This window comes from Clupea harengus, chromosome 12 (assembly GCF_900700415.2).
Source record: "Clupea harengus chromosome 12, Ch_v2.0.2, whole genome shotgun sequence".
NCBI classification, from domain to species: domain Eukaryota; kingdom Metazoa; phylum Chordata; class Actinopteri; order Clupeiformes; family Clupeidae; genus Clupea; species Clupea harengus.
In genome coordinates this window covers 9,503,440-9,523,439 of record NC_045163.1, presented here as the reverse complement: position 1 = coordinate 9,523,439, position 20,000 = coordinate 9,503,440, and the positions used below count along the sequence as shown (strand labels likewise).

Here is a 20,000-nt window from a genome sequence, read left to right as displayed (position 1 = left end):
AAGTTTTATTAAGTGTTTCTGGTAAAGTTGCCCTGACAATCATAAGTTGCCCTGACAATCATACATTTTGAACCCACAGCTGTTCACAGCTCCTCTCATGATAAGGAAAGTGTCTACAGCCGATGGAAACACGTACAGACTCACATTTTCTTTAGCCGAATTCTCATAAATGCGCTTAAAATATGCAAATGAGTTGGATGTGATATATGCTATTGAGACTGGTGAGAGGATGTAAGCTTTGTGTGGGGAAAGTTTTAATGCTATATGCTATATTTATTGGTTTAATTGTGATAAAGTAAAACCTCTCTCTCTCTCTCCCGCTCTCTCTTTCTCCCTCTACCTCTCTTTCTTCCTCTGTCTCTCTCTCTGTTGTTCTCCTGTGGTGTGTGAAAAAATGACTGTGAGTGAAGCTGAAAAGAAGTAGGAACTCAGCAGCAGGAGTGATTTTGATGTGTGTGTGTGTGTGTGTGTGTGTGTGTGTGTGTGTGTGTGTATCTTTCCAGCTCTGTGACTCAAGCGCAAGCAGGGGAGGCTGTGCCAAGCTGGGCATCCATTGTGTTAATATTATGGAAAGGAAGTGTATGTGGTGTGTGTGTGCTTTGGTGGGGGCATTGTGGGATGTAGGTGAGAGAAAGACGAGGGGCCCTCGCTTGTGATCAGAGGCAGAGGTGGGGTGTGTGTGTGTGAGTGTAGCTTAGTGTAGTGCGATCATGGTCTTTTTGGCAGGTTAAACCCTGGTAACATTCCTTTCTCTGCCCTTCAACACAGCCCCCCCCCACACACAGACACACACTGCCCAGTTAAAAAAATGAAAAAATGAAAGAAATATAAAAGCTGTGTTGGCACCGTCCTTTGAAAAACAAGCCCCCTAACTTGTTTACTGCCATGCAGAGTGTGCCCCCCCCCCCCACACACGCACACACACACACACGCCCTCCATCTCTGGGGTTGACATTCTTTTCCTCCCTTCAGGGGCAGTTTTGCCGATGTTTTATTTAAATTGATTGACAGGAGAAAGGAAGGGATGAGGGGTGTAAGACATGCACACGCAAACACACACACACACACGCACACACACACACACACACACACACACACACACACACACGCAAACACCATGGCTCTGGCAACCCCATATCTCTAGCTCAAGCCCTGCTCTGGATAGCTGAGAGCGTCTTTGCTGCCCATGACTGTGAAAATGACACCTGCGTTCCTACATGCTGTCTGGTGTTCTCTCACTGAGTAGATAAATAGATACAATCTTTCTTCTCTCCTTTGTGTGTTTAATTTAGGATGGCGAGTGGTGAAAGAGCTTGGCTATTTTGTTGCCGTCTGTTCTGCTCTTGACGAAAGAGAGGACAAATACCTCACAGGAGGTTTGTTTGTTGAATGCCAGAATGCATCTGCACAGCTTTGAATGTCTCTGCTTTACTGAACACCGCCGGGTTGTGAGTCAGATCAATCTTTTCTTTTCTTTTTTTTGTCTGACTTTCTCATAGTTTCGTGTGATTGATGGAAAAACTAAAATAGTGGAAGGTATGAGGGAACCTTACTGAAACCCTTCGCAAGACCATACTGTGAGTGTTTGTGTGTGTTTGCAGACTTGCATTCTCAGCCAATCAGCATGGCCCGTGTGTCAGTGCTGCCACTGAGATGGTTTGACCACAACAGAAAGACCCCCCATCTCTCTTTGTGCTGGGGTTTCACAGCACAGAAGAAAGCGCCCACGCTTTCAACACACACACACACACACACACACACACACACACACACACACCACACACACACACACACACACCACACACACACACATACACACACACACACACACACACACACACACACACACACACACACACACACACACACACACACACACACACACACACACACATACACACACACAGAGACAGACACACACAGACAAACAATCTCTGGAGATATATGTGTAGCCACTAATTTTGACTGGGGCTGTTACTAAATGCATCATGTATTTAGTACAGTTCAGTGTTTGTTTAATACTGATGCACAGACTGACTTTTAGCAATGCTACCACTCTGGCTCACAAACTGTGTGTGTGTGTGTGTGTGTGTGTGTGTGTGTGTGTGTGTGTGTGTGTGTGTGTGTGTGTGTGTGTGTGTGCGTGTGCGTGTGCGTGTGCGTGTGCGTGTGCGTGTGCGTGTGTTTGTGTGTGTTTGCGTTTGCAGGTATGTGTGTGTGTGTGAAGGAAGTCCTTGGCACTGACAGCGGAAATACGCTGATAATGTTTTCCTGTGCCTTTTAGTGTGTTTTATTGTTCCTTCTGTGTGGTGCAGATACATTGTGTGCAGTGCAGAGGGGAGGGTATCAGCTTCAGGGTTTGCCCAGATAGATATTATATGAGCACCCAGAAAAAATAAATTCACAGGAAATGTTAGAGATAAACACATAACTCTTGCTGACTCAGACGTTTCAAGATCTCACTGTTGTAATACACCTACAATTAATTTAGGTAATACAACACAATATGATCCCATTAAAATCCCATTATGTGAGAATTGGTATTTTTTGCTATTGAGCTCCCTATAAAGTTGTGGAGTGTAGTTCACTTTAACACCACTGTCGTCACTGAGGTCAATGACTGTGGGCATCTGGAAAAACTACAAATCTCCGTGAGACAGGGATAACATAGAGAGAGTCACAGCCACATTTTCTCGTGAATAACATTGGCTGGGATGTTTATGATGGAAAACTAGCGAGTCGACAACTTTTCTAGCACAGCCAAACATCAAGCAAGTGCAACACAAGACACAGGAAGACAGCTAATACGTTATTACTGACTAGTCCAACAGAGAGAAGGCCAGCTCAGCATCTGACTTGCATCCTTTTGTTTCTTATAGCGCTTACCAATGAGTAGAAGCCAGTCCGACACTGACTCTTGTTCGGTCTGATGCTTTGTTACTCTCTCTTTTTCTCTTCCTTGCTTCCTCCGACAACGTCTTCTTCATTTTTTTCGTCGCCTCTGCCATAATGTCCATATAGAGAATACTGTGCTAACTTCTACTAGGAGCATGGAGGATAAGAGTGGAATCACATTGGTTGTTGAACTCAAATATCAACAACCTGTATCTGGTGGAATTTGTTAACATGGTAGTTTTTGGCAAACTATGAGATGAGTTAATCAGGAATAAAGAAATGGTGTTCTTCATTAAATATTGTTTATTGAAGTATCTGTTGTTTGCTGTAAATGGGGGGTGATCATCACACTGCCAAGGCCTGTTTACTTTGTTTACTTCAGGTCAATGGCAAATCTGACAGATATTGAAATGCTTCCCACGGCGAATTGATATATACAAATCATTTAGATTAATTAATCACGAAGCATGTAATTAAATAGATTTTTTTTGTATTGCTTGACAGCCCTACTTTTAATTGAATCAAATCCAGAATGTTTTAGTAGGGTGATGCTGTATACAATTCATAATTTCATAAGGCAACGAGCACCGTGATCGGGCTTCACACATCAGCAACCGCTCGGTGGGAATAGGCGGAGATATTGACTCATACATTGACACAAAGCAGGTGTCTATCAGACATAGATGGGTTGGGTAATTAGTGGAAAGTCATTCTTTATCAGCCAATCACATTGAAGTGACCGTACCTTATTAACGTTCACATGGAGCTCAGTAATGGTTCTACAAGAGAGAAACCAACAGATGTCTGATCGCAGCAGTGTGTGAGTGGTTTACACAAGAGGAGACAGAGGTCTGCCCAAAATAAAATCATTTAGAAGTTACACGGAAAAAAAGGTGTTGCTTTGAAGCAACTCATTTATACATGGAACTCCAACGTCTGTGTGCGGGCACACCCCAGCATTGCGCTGACCCACCCATGTTTGTGATTAGAATCTTGCACATGTTATTCAATTAGCTTTAGGTCATGCGTGGCAGATGTGTGTTGCCCGCTGCGTTGCCCATCAATTTAATTAGGGCCCTACGTGCTAATGAATGAGAGCATGCAATAATAATTGAATGGGATGTAAGTTATAGCTGCAGGAGATATTATTGTCTACGGCACCATTATGATGGATAAAGGAGTCTGAAGCTACAACACAGCCCTAAATGCGGCATGTCTGGATTAGTGCATTCTTTAACATTGATAAGGATGTTTTATTTATGTGCCCGGCAACTGGATTAGCTCATGTGCAGGCAGCAGTAGTGTTTTTTGAGTGTGTGTCTGTGTGTGTGTTTGTGTATGTGTGTGTCTGTGTTTGTGTCTGCGCATGTGTGAGTGTGAGTTTGTGAGTCTGTTTGTGTGTGTGTGTGTGTGTGTGTGTGTGTGTGTGGCTTTGGCTACAGAATGCCGGCAGGCACACATCTATAGTTGGCATCATTAAATCCTGCCGCCCAGTGTCTGCCACCCGGAGTGTGTGTGAGGAGGCAGATGTGTGTTTGGCAGCTACGGCTTTTTTTAAGTGCCAGCCTGGCAGCAAGGGTGACGATTCTCAGCATGTTCTCCTTCACATGGGTGATTAGCACAGTATCAGGGGTCACACACACACACACACACACACACACACACACACACACAGACAGACAGACAGACAGACAGACAGACAGACAGACAGACAGACACATACCCCCCCCCCCCCCCCCCCACACACACACACACACACTCACAGACAGACAGACAGACAGGCAGACAGACACACACAGACACACACAGACACACACAGACACACACAGACACACACAGACACACACACAGAGACAGGTGATTAGCACAGCAGCAGTGGAGATGCCTCCCAAAGCCAACAGCAGGATTAGAGCAGAGGACTGCCAACCTCAGAGAAGATGCGGAACATGGGGGACACGCAGAACACGCTGAACATGCCAAACAGTGTCTGGGTCAGTTTTGGAACAATGACCTGTACGGATTCTGCATTATTTGGCCCATACCACTGACAAGTAGTGATTAACACACACACACACACACACACACACACACACACACACACACACACACACACACACACACACACTAACGCACACACACACATATACAGATACACACACATATAACCACACCCATCCTCCCATAAACACAAACACACACACACAAACACACACACACACAAAGAAGTGAAGAAGTGGTGTGACACGCCCCAGGAAGGAAGTCAGCTGAGGGGACTCGCACATGTGTGTGGGTGAGAGTGAGTGTGTGTGTGTGTGTGTGTGTGTGTGTGTGTGTGTGTGTCTTCTGTGTTCTGTAAACTCTCATGTGAGGGGCCTCCACCTTTGCTGTCTCCACTGATGAACCACAGACTGAACCACTTCCCAGGCCAGCGACGGAACTGGGAGTGGGCCAAGGATTCTGCTTGTTCATCTGTCTGCACTTTGCTAAAACATAATACTTGACCCTATCTTTACCCTATTAAACTGAAAAAATCTGGCTTATATATAGATAATTATATATTATATATTATCTTAGATATTATAATAGTGTCGCTTAGGATATCCCCATGACTGCTTTCTCGATTTAGGCATATTCCACGGACCTAGTTATTAGTTCTGAAGAAAGTTTAGAGGCTGCAGTGCCAAGCTGCTGGGCGATCTCCGTAAAACCATTTGGTCCAGTGCAGAAGCTAGATGGCAATCCACTGCTGTATATAATACAATGTAACGTAGCTTGTCCAACCCAGGTGATAAGCCAGGCACCTCAAGACCTACATCGTTTGAAACTAATCCTAATCATGCGTTGCGGAAACAACTGTTACCGAGTAATACTTCTCTTGTTAATCATTTCAGCAGAGGCAACAGTGGATCGGAGCATCACAATTTATTTGGTGCAAGTTACTAATTCAGTTACACATTCAAACTAATCTAAAATGAATAATCAAAAGTTACAAACACTTAAGAGAAGATATATGAAACATTCAAACATTCAGAGGGTATAAAACTGTCACCTATGCCACTGACCACAATGCACCTGACCAATATGCCACTGACCTGAAAATGCCTCTGAAAATATGTCAGAAATGTGTGTCATAACAGCACTACAAGCAGCTTTGTATTGTTAAAGTGTAACTAAATGTGAAATATAATCCTTTGAAACAAAATGAGGGATGAGCAATTTGCACAGTTAGATTTTGCACGCTACTTTTGACACACATACAGGAGCCGACCTCATTCGTGGTGAAGAGTATGTAAGAGTATCCACTCTCAAAAGGTCACATAACAACCACACTATCTGTAAGGCAAAAAGACCTTACTGCCTCATGCATGTATCTGAAGCAAAGCTGCTGTCAGTCAGTAATGTCATTCAACACTCAACACTGGCCTTTTGCCATGTATCTGAAGCCAAGATGCTGTCAGGCATTAATGTCATGTGCATATTGTAAATAATGTGGTCAATAGTATAGAATATTGAGAGGGAAACAGCAAACATGCAGCAATGCAGACCATGAAGAGAGTTCTTAAGAGACCCAGGAAGGTCTCCAGAGACATAGGATTGTGTAGATGTCTGTGCCCACTGTCTGTGCCCACTGCCTGTGCCCACTGTCTGTGACCACTGTCTGTGCCCGCTGTCTGTGCCCACTGCCTGTGCCCACTGTCTGTGACCACTGTCTGTGCCCGCTGTCTGTGCCCACTGTCTGTGCCCGTTGTCTGTGCCCACTGTCTGTGACATTTCACAGGAAGGTCTCCAGAGGCATAGAATTGTGTATATGTCTGTGCCCGCTGTCTGTGCCCGCTGTCTGTGCCCGTTGTCTGTGCCCACTGTCTGTGACATTTCACAGGAAGGTCTCCAGAGGCATAGGATTGTGTATATGTTTGTGCCCGCTGTCTGTGACATTTCACTGCAGTGTTTTCCTCACAGTCACGTGTTCTGATGGGCATCAGAAGTGCCATCTCCCTCTGAGTTGCCTCTGACAGAGTGGCTGTTTCTCTGCCAGTGTGTTTAGCCCCTCAGCCAACACTGAGCGTCAGCTCACAGGGAAGAGCATGTGAGCATGCAAGGCATGCAACGACTGTGCCTCTGAGTCTCTCTGGCTCTGTCTGATTCTCTCTTTGTACCTCTCTCTCTCTCTCTCTCTCTCTGTATCACTCTCTTTCTCTTTATCCCTCTCTCTCTCTTTATCCCTATCTCTCTCCCTCTCTCTCTTCTACTCTTTAAGCTGTGTAGGAAAGCTGTTTTGCGCCAGTGCTTGACAATAACACCCTTTTCACATAAGGGGTAAATATATCCACATACAATACACAATGGAGCTATCCATTAGAGTATCTCTTTGAGACATATCAATCGGACAATAGACAATTGGGCCTTGCCCAAGGCATTAATATGTAAGACCTAATGTTAGAGCAGCCAAGCACAAGGAAAGCATGGCTACAAAGCTATGAAATATTCAGAGATATGAGTCTTTTTTTGTACATGTGTGTGTGTGTGTGTGTGTGTGTGTGTCTGTGTCTGTGTCTGTGTGTGTGTGTGTGAGTGTGTGTGTGTGTGAGTGTGCATTTTATATACGCCTCAGTATTCCCCCAGGTTTGAGTTTTGCTGCTCAGTATGGTCAGCGGTGACCACAGTCATAGGTCATCAGTGTATATGTGTGTGCATGTGTATTTATGTGCATGCATATTTATGTATGTGTGCGGTCATGTGTGTTTCTGGCCATGGGTAAGGGTGTGCATAGGAAGTGTGTGTGTATACACTCCTTCCTGAGTTTCTGTGACTGTATATGAGCAGAAAGAGGTGTGTGTGTGTGTGTGTGTGTGTGTGTGTGTGTGTGTGTGTGTGTGTGTGTGTGTGTGTGTGTGGGGGGGGGGGGGCAATGAGGACAGAGACAGCAGCTGTGTGATCTACCAGCCCAGTTTAACAGATGTGATGACCACTGATGCATGAGATGCATATATCTCACACAACCCTCACTTTTTCTAATTCATCTCCCTCTATCTTTCTCTCATAAACACACACACACACACACATACTCTCTCTCTCTCTCTCTCGCTCTCTCTCTCTCTCACACACACACACACACATACTCTCTCTCGCTCTCTCTCTCTCTCACACACACACACACACACACACACACACACACACACACACACACACACACACACACACACACACACACACACACGTCATCTCTCCCTCTCTCTCCTATCTCACCCTCATATGTATCTCTCTCTCTCTCTCTCTCTCCCTCTCTGCAGGTGACTGTGTTTATATACACAGACCTGATGCTGGTGACCCGAGAGGACGAGCCTGGCCGGTGTAACGTGCTCCAGAACCCTCTCTTCCTCAAACAGCTCCGACTCCAGGAGGGTGAGTACCAACTACCAAACACACACCACAGAACGCAACGCAGCGCCAGATATACAGCACACAATGCCGTTATAAAACACACGCACACACACACACACACTCCACAACACCTCCCTCCATACTTTTGCTCAAAATCACTGTCTAGATTACTCCTCACTATTCAGAATGTGTCTGTAAAACACTGACTGAGGGTTTGGTGAAGGTAAGGGGGTGAGTTGGGGAGAGTGTGCTCCTGCAGATGACCCCTGTTGAAGGCCTGTAGATCTGGTCCACATTTGATATTTGAATGGGTGCAACTGAATGAGATGCCTTGTTTTGGTTCTCTGATTGTCTGGAATAAGTATTATGTCTGACAGACGTTTAATTGAGTTCCTACCGCCAAACGTCTCCAGTGAACGCAGATGTCTGTGTTGTTCGATGTTTGGCACGAGCTGCAGTATGGTTGCACAACCACGGGATATTAAAGCTCTGGATATTTTCCCTGTGTTGAAGCCAAGTTCCTAGGCTTTGTCCTCCAAGTCCTCCGCTGGGTAAACATTGCGTGGAGTTGGCACCTTGAAGCCAACAACTTGGCTCCCCCATACAGCAGGTCCACTCAGTTCAAATAAACACACTTTGCCTAATATTGCTGTGTTTACGCTGCAAATAATGGAGTTTCTATAGATACAGATGCCTACCATAGGCCGGGGCAGAGACGGCCATTGTTCCATGGAAACAAAGAGGTCACAGTCGCCACGACAACACGAAACAGGCTTTAAATATCCATGTTAAACTGCCACACGGACGGTGAAGGGATGCCAAATTGATTTGAGTGACAGTATAGTAATAATAGTGTTTGTGACACAGAAGAGGGCATCTCTGTTCCTTCTGTGTGTGCTTCTGCGGGGTTAAGGGTGAACTTTGTGCGGTTAGATTCCTGCACGGCAGCTGCCACTGGACTGAGACCAATTGATCTGATGGAACTTTAATCAGACTGGGGAGGCAATGAAAGGTGAGCCAGAGCCATGTCACTGATGTTCCCTCTGATGGGAAGGCTTCATGTGAGACATTGGTGGAGACTACATCATTGAGTTGGCGACGTGGCCTAAATAATATGTTTGAACGTGTGTGTGTGTGTGTGTGTGTGTGTCTGTGTGTGTGTCTAAAGGAAGAGTGTGCGTGTGAATGTATTGCGAGGTGTTAGGTCCGTATGTGGGTGTAAGGTGGATGTTTGCATGCATGTTTTGTTTGCAGTGTTAAGCAGCTGTTATTTGTTTGTGTGTGTGCATGTGTGTGAGAGAGAGAGAGAAAGAGAGAGAGCATGTGTGTATGTGTGTAGGTTTGCATTTGTTTCTTTGTGTATCTGTGTGAATGTGTGTGTATGTGTGTGTGAGAGAGAGAGAGAAAGAAAGCATGTGTGTATGAAGTTTAGCGTTTGTTTCTTTGTGTATCTGTGTGTGTGTCTGTGTGTGTGTGTGTGTGTGTGTGTTTGTGTGTGTGTGTGAGAGAGAGAGAGAGAAAGAGAGAGAGAGAAAGAGAGAGAGAGAGCGAGCAAGTGTGTATGCGTTTGTTTCTTTGTGTATCTGTGTTAATGTGTGTGTGTGTGTGTGTGTGTGTGTGTGTGTGTATGTGTGTGTGTGTGTGTGTGTAGGTTTATATTTGTGTCTCAGGTGGCCCTATAGTGAATGTGAAGTCTCTGCCTCCCCTGAGAGCTGCCTGCCATTCCAAATGGAGGTCAGGACAACTGAGAGAGCCTGAAGTCACCGCCTGTGTGTGTGTGTGTGTGTGTGTGTGTGTTTGTGTGTGTGTGTGTGTGTATGTGTGTGTGTGTGTGTGTGTGTGTGTGTGTGTGTGTGTGTGTGTGTGATCGTGTCTGTCTTTGTTTCTTTCATCCACTCCAACACTTCCACCCCCTTTGGCCACAGCTACTGTCAGGCCCAGTCAGTTCAGATGTTTCTCTAATCTCACAGGCCTCTTCTCTGGGGGAGATGACTCTCATTTTAATGCCCCTCTCTCTAATACCCCTCTAATGCCCCTCTCTCTGATGCCCCTCACTCTAATACCCCTCACTCTTCCCCTTTTTCACCATGCACACTTTTAAAACCATGCTCAAGTGTGCTGTCTGTTTTTCCATTGCTGATCTTCTCCACGCTGTGTGGCAGTACGCATGCTGATGATGCTCTGCCCCCTTGTTGGACTATCTTAGGGTGACTTAGTGTCTTATCCTACCGTGTCATAACGCAACTGTCAATGGAAAAGCGTCTCTGATGCCCCCTTCTGTGATGCCCTCCTCTCTAATGCCCCTCATTCTATTGCTCCTCATTTTAATACCCTTCTATCTGATGCAACTCTCTTCGAAACCCCTCTCTCTAATGCCCCTCTGTTTGATTCCGCTCACTCCAGTGCCCCTGAATCTGATACCCCCCTCTCTAATGTTTCTTTTGTCTCATGGCCTTCTCTCTAAGTACCAGGTATAAGGCTAAGTACCAGTACCTACTGAGACCTGTGTCCAGGTAAACCCACCTTTCCCCTGGCATCTGCATGTGGACATGCGGACATGCTTGACGGGCTGGTGTCTTGACTCCATAACACCATTGCCGGCTCAGAGTAACTGGATTGAAATATAACCTGTGTGATCTGAGATGTATGCAATACATAGTATAGGATCTATATAGACAGTAGGTGAATGTCAGTGATTGTGGAGTGTGTTTGTGTGTGTGTGTGTGTGTGTGTTGTCAGAGTGGTGGGTTAGGGTGGGGGAAGGGGCAGTGGATTAGATCTATTAATCAGTCTGATGACCTGAGGATAAAAGCTGTCCCTCAGCCTAGAGGTCCTGCATGTCACACTTCTGTATCTCCTGTGTGAGTGTGAGAAACCTGTGTTGGGGTGGGTTGAGATGATTCTGCAGGCTCTACTGTGGACTCTCTGATGGTAAATGTCCTTCAGAGATGGTCGGGGCACCCTGATGATCTTCTCGGCTGTCTGAATCACTTTCTGCAGAGCATTCTGATGTAAGCATTTCTGTTTTACAGTTGGGAGAGGGCTATATACAGAGCTGCAGAGATAGCTACAGAGATAGAGGGTTCAGAGATGGCGTTCAGAGATATAGCATTCAGGAATAGCGGTCAGAGATAGCGTTCAGAGATATACAGTAGCATTCAGAGATAGCGTTCAGAGATATAGCATTCAGAGATATAGCATTCAGAGATATAGCATTCAGAGATGGCGTTCAGAGATATAGCATTCAGAGATGGCGTTCAGAGATATAGCATTCAGAGATGGCGTTCAGAGATGGCGTTCAGAGATGGCGTTCAGAGATATAGCATTCAGAGATATAGCATTCAGAGATGGCGTTCAGAGATATAGCATTCAGAGATAGCATTCAGAGATGGCGTTCAGAGATGGCGTTCAGAGATATAGCATTCAGAGATATAGCATTCAGAGATGGCGTTCAGAGATATAGCATTCAGAGATAGCATTCAGAGATGGCGTTCAGAGATGGCGTTCAGAGATGGCGTTCAGAGATAGCATTCAGAGATAGCGTTCAGAGATATACAGTAGCATTCAGAGATAGCATTCAGAGATGGCGTTCAGAGATAGCGGTCAGAGATAGCGTTCAGAGATAGGAATGTGTGCAACAGGCCTACAGTCATTGAGACTTTGGGGACTGGAATGATGCTGGTGGTTTTAAAGCAGGTTGGCCTGTGCAAGGGACAGGTGGAAGATGGAGACAAAAACATCAGCCAGTTCAGTAGCACATGTCCTGAGGGACCCACCCGCCCGTCTGGGGATGTTACCTGGGCATGCTGCCTTGTTGGGAGTTAATTCCCCTCAGGGCTTTGTGTAAATCAGCTGATGACACAGTCGGGGGGGGGGATTCTGACACATTGCGAGTGTGTGAGAGCCACCTCTGTGTTTCACTGTTGGAGGTCTCAAAGCGGGAATAGAATTTATGAAGCTGTTCGCATAGGGAGAAGGTGGTGTTGGTTATTTCCGAGGTGGAGCATTTACAGTCTGTGATCTGCTGTAGGCCTTGTCACGTGCACCTGGCACTAGAGTAATGTCTTTCCATCTTCTGTTGGTGGGTGGGTTTGCCTGTCTGATTGTTTTCCGCGGTCAGTACTTTGTTGTTTTGTATTCCACTTCATTGCCTGATCTAAATGCAAGTGAGCGAGCGATCACGCAGACACCAACAGTACCTGAGGGAGCCACATCTGAGCATGAGACGGTGAGGAACTCTCTCAGAAGAGAAGGATCTGCAGGAAATGTGCGCTGTCAAGGAGGGGCACTTACCACATTTGGCTGCAGACAGTGCAAGGAGGCTGATAATGACTTGATGATTATTACAGTTCCACTTTTTTTTTCACACCAATTCATTTCATTTGTTTATTGATTTCTTTAAAATGTAAATGAACATTAGGGCAAAGGCGATCATTTGTGGTTAAAGGCAAATATTTAAGCTCTGAAAAGGTTTTTATTTCATGTTTTCTATCTGCTACAGAGGCTTAGAAATAAAGGTTTTGGTGAACTTTCTGTCAAGTTTTTCAGAAAACCCTTTTGGGAGGTTGTTTTTAAAGAATGGCTTAGATTAAAGAGGCTCTTTAGGGTCATAATGGGCTCAATTAGACCTTTTCAATGTGTTGATAGTTTACTGTAAGTCTGTATGTCTTTTTAGACATTTTGACTGATCTGATCTTTGACAGATTTTTTTCTGTGAGGTTGGATATTGTTTATTATACTATATTATCAATGTGTTGATAGGGTACTGTAAGGTATATCGTTAAATTAGACCCTACTATCAATGTGCTGATAGTGTATTGTAAGGTAGGCGTGAATAATAAGTAAGGACATCTGAGGTGGTATTAAAGGAAGGAAGGTACATATTTGTTAGCTGGTTAGAACAATAGCCGTGCTAGAGACAAACACTGTTGCAGGCTAACGCTACTTTAAAACATGGACTTAGGCTACTTACATTTGTAAACTCGGTTTTGAAGTTTTTCATACTGTTTATCTGTTCTTGATATGGTGCAGGCTGTTTGTTTAGGCTACCAATTGTGTCCAGTGCCCCCATATTTAACATGTTTCATGTAGAACCTTACTCCCACATGTTGTGCTCTCCTGCCCCATAGCTGCACCCAATGATGGGACACTCTATGTTGCTACACCCAGCCCCATAAGGGATAGTGGTGGCATTAGTTTGTGTGTGTGTGTGTATGTGTGTGTGTCTTCACTAGATATGATGTGTGCATTGTATGTGCTGTGTCTGTGTTGTGTGTGCATATTTGTGTGTTTGTGCTTGTGTGTCAGTTGCCTATGGTGTGTGTATGATGTGTCTGTATTGTGTGTGTGGCTGTGTATATATCTGTGTGTGTGTGTGTGTGTGTGTTAAGTGTGTTTGGGGGGAAAAGTAACAGGAAGCTATTGTGGGTGTGGAAGGAGCACGAGGAGGAGCATCAGAGCACACGCCCGTCATTGTTGAGCGTCTGGAGCGTCAGGAAAGAGCTCTGCGAGTGTGTGCCCTTGCGTGTGTGTGTTTGAAGTGTCTGGGCCAGGTATGGGTGCGGTAGCGGCGGCTGGTCATTCAGGCAGTCAGGCTGGTTGTCGCCGTAGGAACCGGCACTTCCTGTGACCTCTGACCACCTGGTGAGGCGGGCGTGGGAAAGAGAGAGAGAAGCGTCGGAAGCCAGGGTGGATCCACCACAGCACGCTACACACACATAACAGATAGACAATACACACGCTACACACACAGATAGACAATACATACGCTACACACACATAACACACAGATAATACACATATAACACAGATAACATACACATAACACAGATAATACACACATAACACACACAGCACGTCTGATATAATTTGCTCTAGAACCTTGTCTGGATCCAGCCTTGATCTGCCATGAGTCCAGCACCCACTCACTTACACACACACACACACACACACACACACACACACACACACACACACACACACACACACACACACACACACACACACACACACACACACACACACACACACTCACATACACATAACACACATGCTACACACACGCACAGCCCTTACTCTCACAATAAACTCATAGTCCAAGCAAGTGGTGTTTGTAATGTGTTGGGTGAGAGTTTATCCTCACACTCTGAGGACACTACCATTGACTGGTGTGTGTTATCTGTCTTGGAGTTTTCTATAGGAAGATGTATGATTCGCTGCGGACTCCTCTCTCACGTCATACATGAGCGCTGATACTACAAGTGGATGTTGTTTCCCTCTGATGGGCTCACTTCCATCCTTGGCCACTAGGGGAAGCACACTTAGTGAAAAGACCACCCAGCTCAGAGCCTGAGTCTTTTCTGAATAAATACATTTCAGCCCACACTGTGGAGAATATCAAACTCATGATCAGGTTTCTCTCTAGACTCAAGTGCAAAAGCTTAGCTTTGAAAAGTTGCAATTGTTCTGCAAGTACAATTTCTGTGAAGATCCTTAAATTATGACATAAACAGATTACAGTAATTCAGACAATCTTTTGGATAATAACTATTAGATTCAAGATCTTTCACAACTAGTGTATCTCAGAAAATCTCCTAGTATCACCTACTACCTCTGAACTACTCCATTAGATGCAATACTACACTCTAGTTAAGACATGCAACACTGCCTTCTAGTGGTAAATGTGGGTATTGAAAACCTTTCTGTGTAATGTGCTAATGGACCAGGTCTGCGTTTCCCGAAAGCGTTGTTGAGCAATAGCCGTGGTTACAGTGAAGAGAGAGTGTTCAAAATGATAGTTTCTCTATCATTTAACTACGGTAGTTGTTCGGCGACGCTTTAAGGAAAGGCAGATGGATGATGTTCAGTATCCTGTGAAGATGACAGGCAGGGTGATCTGTGTCCAGATTCCAGCACTCCTGCTGCTAATGAAAGTCACACAGGACTGTTTCAGTGAAACTCCACATCAATCATGTTAATGAGTGAAGAGATTTACCTCATTTTTACAATAACAACTTTAATTAGTGAAGCAACTCATTTGCATTTGTAGTTCCAGAGACTGATGAGACATTGCTGCAGTAGAAGGCCACAATTCAGTCACAGTATCACACTTCATATTGTCACCATTGCAGTCAGTGTAAAGGCTCTGTAATCCTATAGTAGAAGATCTGTGAGTGGTAGCCCACGTCTGGTTTCTTCTGTTTGACTTCTCTGTTTTGGGCTGCAGGTAGTCATGACGTGTTGGCACGGCGATAGGGGGACTTGCACCCTTCCAGGTTTTGGGGGGGAACAGCTTGAGATGCGTTATTCACATCGCCCCGCGTCATCAGCCGATATTAGAAACTCATTAGCATGGCAGAGTGGTGAGCTTGTGCCCGGACTGGGACAGTCTGATCTGTGATCTGTTACGTAGTAGCTTTAAGGCGGCTCTGAGAACCGCGTCCCTGGTCCTGATTCAGTTATTTTCAGTTCAGTTGAGTCTAATTTTATTTATTTCTACATTACCATTCAAATTTCACTATGTCAAGGGGCTTTACAGATCCCCAGGCCTAGCCCCCATGGACAGAAGACTGCAGGAGTCAATCTGAGCAGATTAGAGTTTGTCATTATTTCTAATCTCTGTCTGGATCTCTCTGAGCAAATGGATCCAGCTGAGGAGTCTGCCAATGCTGACTGCTTCACCAAGCATGCTTATCGGTGACCTTGTCCAGGGCGAAAGACACACACACACACACACACACACACACACACACACACATACACACACACACACACACACACACACACACACACACACACACACACACACACACTTACGGCTAATACATTGGTTTTGATCAGCTCTGATAAAAACATGAATGGGAGCTGTAATTGATGGACAGGTCTTCACCTAACTTTTGTGAGTGTAGATAGGTGCCTTTGTGTAATGAGGATCTGTGGGGACTTCTGGTTTATAAGGACTGCAATACTGGGGAGGCTGGTGACAGCTTGACAGGGAACAAGGACAGGCTTTAAGAAGAGACAGACAGGAGGTGGGCTGGTGACATGGTGCTGCCAGTCACACACACACACACACACACACACACACACACACACACAGACACACACACACAGACACAGACACAGACACACACACACACACACACGCACACACGCACACACGCACACACGCAGACACACAGATACACATATACACACACACACACACACACACACACACACACACACACACACACACACCCGCACACGCACACGCACACACACACACACACACACACACACACACACACACACACACACACACACACACACACACACACACACACACACACACACACACACACACACACACACACACACACACACACTCACTTACTCACTTACTCTGGCGGTCATACACTACCTCCACTTTTTTGAGACTTTCCAGAAACCATAAAATTTTATTTTTTACTTAACTGTAGTGTGAACACGGAGCATGTGTGTGTCTCTGCTATTTAACAGGACCAGTGGGAGTGTGTGTGCGTGTGTGTGTGTGTGCGTGTGTGTATATGTGTATCTGTGTGTGTGTGTGTGTCTGTCTGTCTGTGTGTGTGTGTGTGTGTGTGTGTGTGTGTGTGTCTGTGTCTGTGTGTGTGTGTCTGTGTGTGTGTGTGTGTGTGTGTGTGTGGGGGGGGTTACTGTTAGGTGTCATCTCCCTCTCTGCTCTGGAGCTCATTAATTAGAGGCCTGAAGCAGAGCTGTGACGGTGCAGAGGCGGACAGCCCCAGTGCACCCTGGGATTGCACTCTCCACTCTCCTGCAGCTCCAGCGTGAACGACGCCCGACTGCAGCACCAGCAGCCATATTGGGTTTCTAGTCTCAGAATAACATGCTTTATTTGGATCCGCTCTGGCTAAATATGTTCTTGCCATGTACTTGAAGATGTATAGAGCTCCCTCCGGTGGATTAAACTTACACCAACATCCCTATCAGTGTTTTTTTTATCAACACTAATATGTCAAGGGCACACTTGACATAGAGGACGGCAATTGATTTCTGTACATCACTTGGATGGCAATTAATTATACAGTCTGTGATAGGAGGTAAGAGATAGAGAGAGGCATGAAAAGAGGAATAGTGGAAGACAGAGAGAATGGAGGATGAGAGAGAGAGAGAGATGAAAGGTTATCCATCTAAAGTGCATGTCAGGGGCTGTCACCAGCAGGTGACATTGTGTTCCATTTAGAAGGTGGTGTGTGTGTGTGTGTGTGTGTGTGTGTGTGTGTGTGTGTGTGTGTGTGTGTGTGTGTGTGTGTGTGTGTGTGTGTGTGTGTGTGTGTGTGTGTGTGTGTGTGTGTGTGTGTGTGTATGGGGTGGTTGAAATGTGTAAAGACAGTGATCTTCAGGGTGACAGGCAGACAGCTTTGGGCTCGCTTGTGAACAGCACATTTATCTTTCTGGCCTGCCTATCATAAGGTGGATGAAACACACACACACACACACACACACACACACACACACACACACACACACAATGTTGTATTGTTGTAAATGTTGTAATGTCATTTATTTAAGTGTTCTGTCTCACTGACTTGCTTTTGTCTCTCTGTTCTCATTCAGATCGCACTGAGGAGCTGAAGTTTTATCTCATTCACATGACGGAGGTAATCTCTCTCTCTCTCTCTCGCGCTCTCTCCACACGTACACACACACACACACACACACACACACACACACACACACACACACACACTCTTCCCTCAGTCCTGACTGCCATCCTGTGCCCTGCTGGATCACTGTAGTGTCATTCTCCTTCAGAGGAGCTGGTCTAAAGGCCCTATTATAAAAGCCATTCAACATTACGACTATAATTTCAAAGTGAAGATAAATGCTGTAACCTTTACTCGTGAGTCTGTACCCGCCCCGCAGTATGTGAGGTGGTAGATTCATTGTGGATCTATATAGTTCTTCATTGAAATGCTTCCCAAAACAATGACATTTAGATTCTGTAATTGATATATGTTTTTTCCATGTGCACATTGATCTTCAGCTGAGAGTTCCAGCGCTTTATTTGTTGTGATGTCTTACTCTAGCGGCCTCTACCTGCTATGCTCCCGTTGGGTGATGCCCCTGAGTACTGTACCCCCTTATCATCCAGCTCCATGTTAACCCTACTGTAGACCTTACCAAGAACTCTCTGAATAGGACTGACTAGGGATTCTGAACAAACACAGATATCATTACTTAAGATCAATGAAGCAAAATCAGACATCCGTAATCACAGAAAAGAGATAATCTGCGATGAGTCGAAAATGACGTAGGAGTCATTTTATGTGTGTGCTAATTCATACGCATACCCATGTAAACAATTTAAATCTTTAATATGCACATGGTTTATGGCGCTGCTTTGATGATTTATTCAATGGCATGGAGGGATGCGATAATGAGTCATTTGTATTGCACACGTGTTTGTGAGGAGTGATCACACTGCGTTGTGTCCATCCACTGGGTGTGTGAGCCATGGCCTATCATCTTCTCTACACAACCCAGCTCCACGTTAACCGCATGTTACCCACAATTGTGTGTAAGACCAGGGATGCTGGAACAATAAAAAAAAAGATAATTTAGGTCACGGCATTTAGTGTGAGTAAATATCAACCATAAAACAGTGGCGCTTGTCTGGTGAGATTATTAGTGCCTTACACGGCCCATTAAAGGAGGCCTCCGCACTCAAAATCACTTCTGTCCAATCATGCATGAGCCTTACATCACCTGACCTTTCTCTCAGATGACAGCATCGCCTTGACGTCAACACGTCACCCTGGCAGCCCATTTCACAGACGACTGGCTCTCTTCTGGTTATCGGCGAAGATTGACCCCTCTCCGTCGCTCTGTACCTCTCTGTCTCTCTCTCTTGCCCTCTTTCTCCCTCTCTCTCCCTCATTTTCTCCCTCTCTCTCTCACTCAGTTTCTCCCTCTCTTTTACAGTCTCTCTATCCCCGTCTATCTATCTCTCCCTTTCTACCTATGTCTCTCTCCCTATCTACTTCTTTCCCTCTCTCTCTCGCTCTCTCTCTCTCTCTCTCTCTACCTCTCTCTCATACTCTCTCGTATCTGATTCCCAGTAGTCTAGTGGGGCTTTGATCCTCTGTGGAGTTCTCTGCCACTTCGATTCCGCTCTCGTTTGAAGTTGTCTTCTGCGGCGTAACCTAATTACAGCCTGATGAATTTTTTAAGAATGTGCGCCCATTTTTTAAACACAGCTGATGAGGAGACTTCCATCCACGCCCCCTCAAGGGGCTGTCGAGAAAAAATATACTCCCCTAAAAAAGCTCCATCTCTGTCTGAGTTAAAATAGAGGGATTACGCAAGAGCAGCAGTCCTGCCTTTGGCTTTTCAAGACTAAAGTGAGACACTTCAGCAACACACACACGCACACGCACAAGCACACGCACACGCACACGCACACGCACACGCACACACACACGTACACACACACACACACACACACACACACACACACACACACACAAAGAGACACACTACCTACCCAGCTCAAAACATAGTGGACCAGACTGGACGATTTAACTCCAGTCAAGACTGGAACAATGTTTTGGTAACGTTAACGTTACTTATCCCAAAACGTAATACCACTGCTGATAATATCACTGACCTACTACACATAAACATGGTCTCACAATGCATACACTTGTTTATTAGTATTTAACTCAATGGGAAGAAGTCTA

The 20,000-nt window shown here is 45.3% G+C and overlaps 1 protein-coding gene across 3 annotated transcripts in view; it reads left to right on the top strand.

Annotated features, from left to right (window-relative positions):
• The window catches only part of rgs3a (regulator of G protein signaling 3a), a 175,528-nt gene that overhangs the window by 39,287 nt on the left and 116,241 nt on the right, over window positions 1-20,000 (top strand). For all 3 annotated transcript variants that reach the window (XM_031577439.1, XM_031577437.2, XM_031577438.2), the window contains 2 exons: window positions 8,187-8,298; window positions 17,875-17,918. In XM_031577439.1, the coding sequence (XP_031433299.1) occupies window positions 8,187-8,298; window positions 17,875-17,918 (156 nt within the window). The remainder of the gene's footprint in view (window positions 1-8,186; window positions 8,299-17,874; window positions 17,919-20,000) is intronic.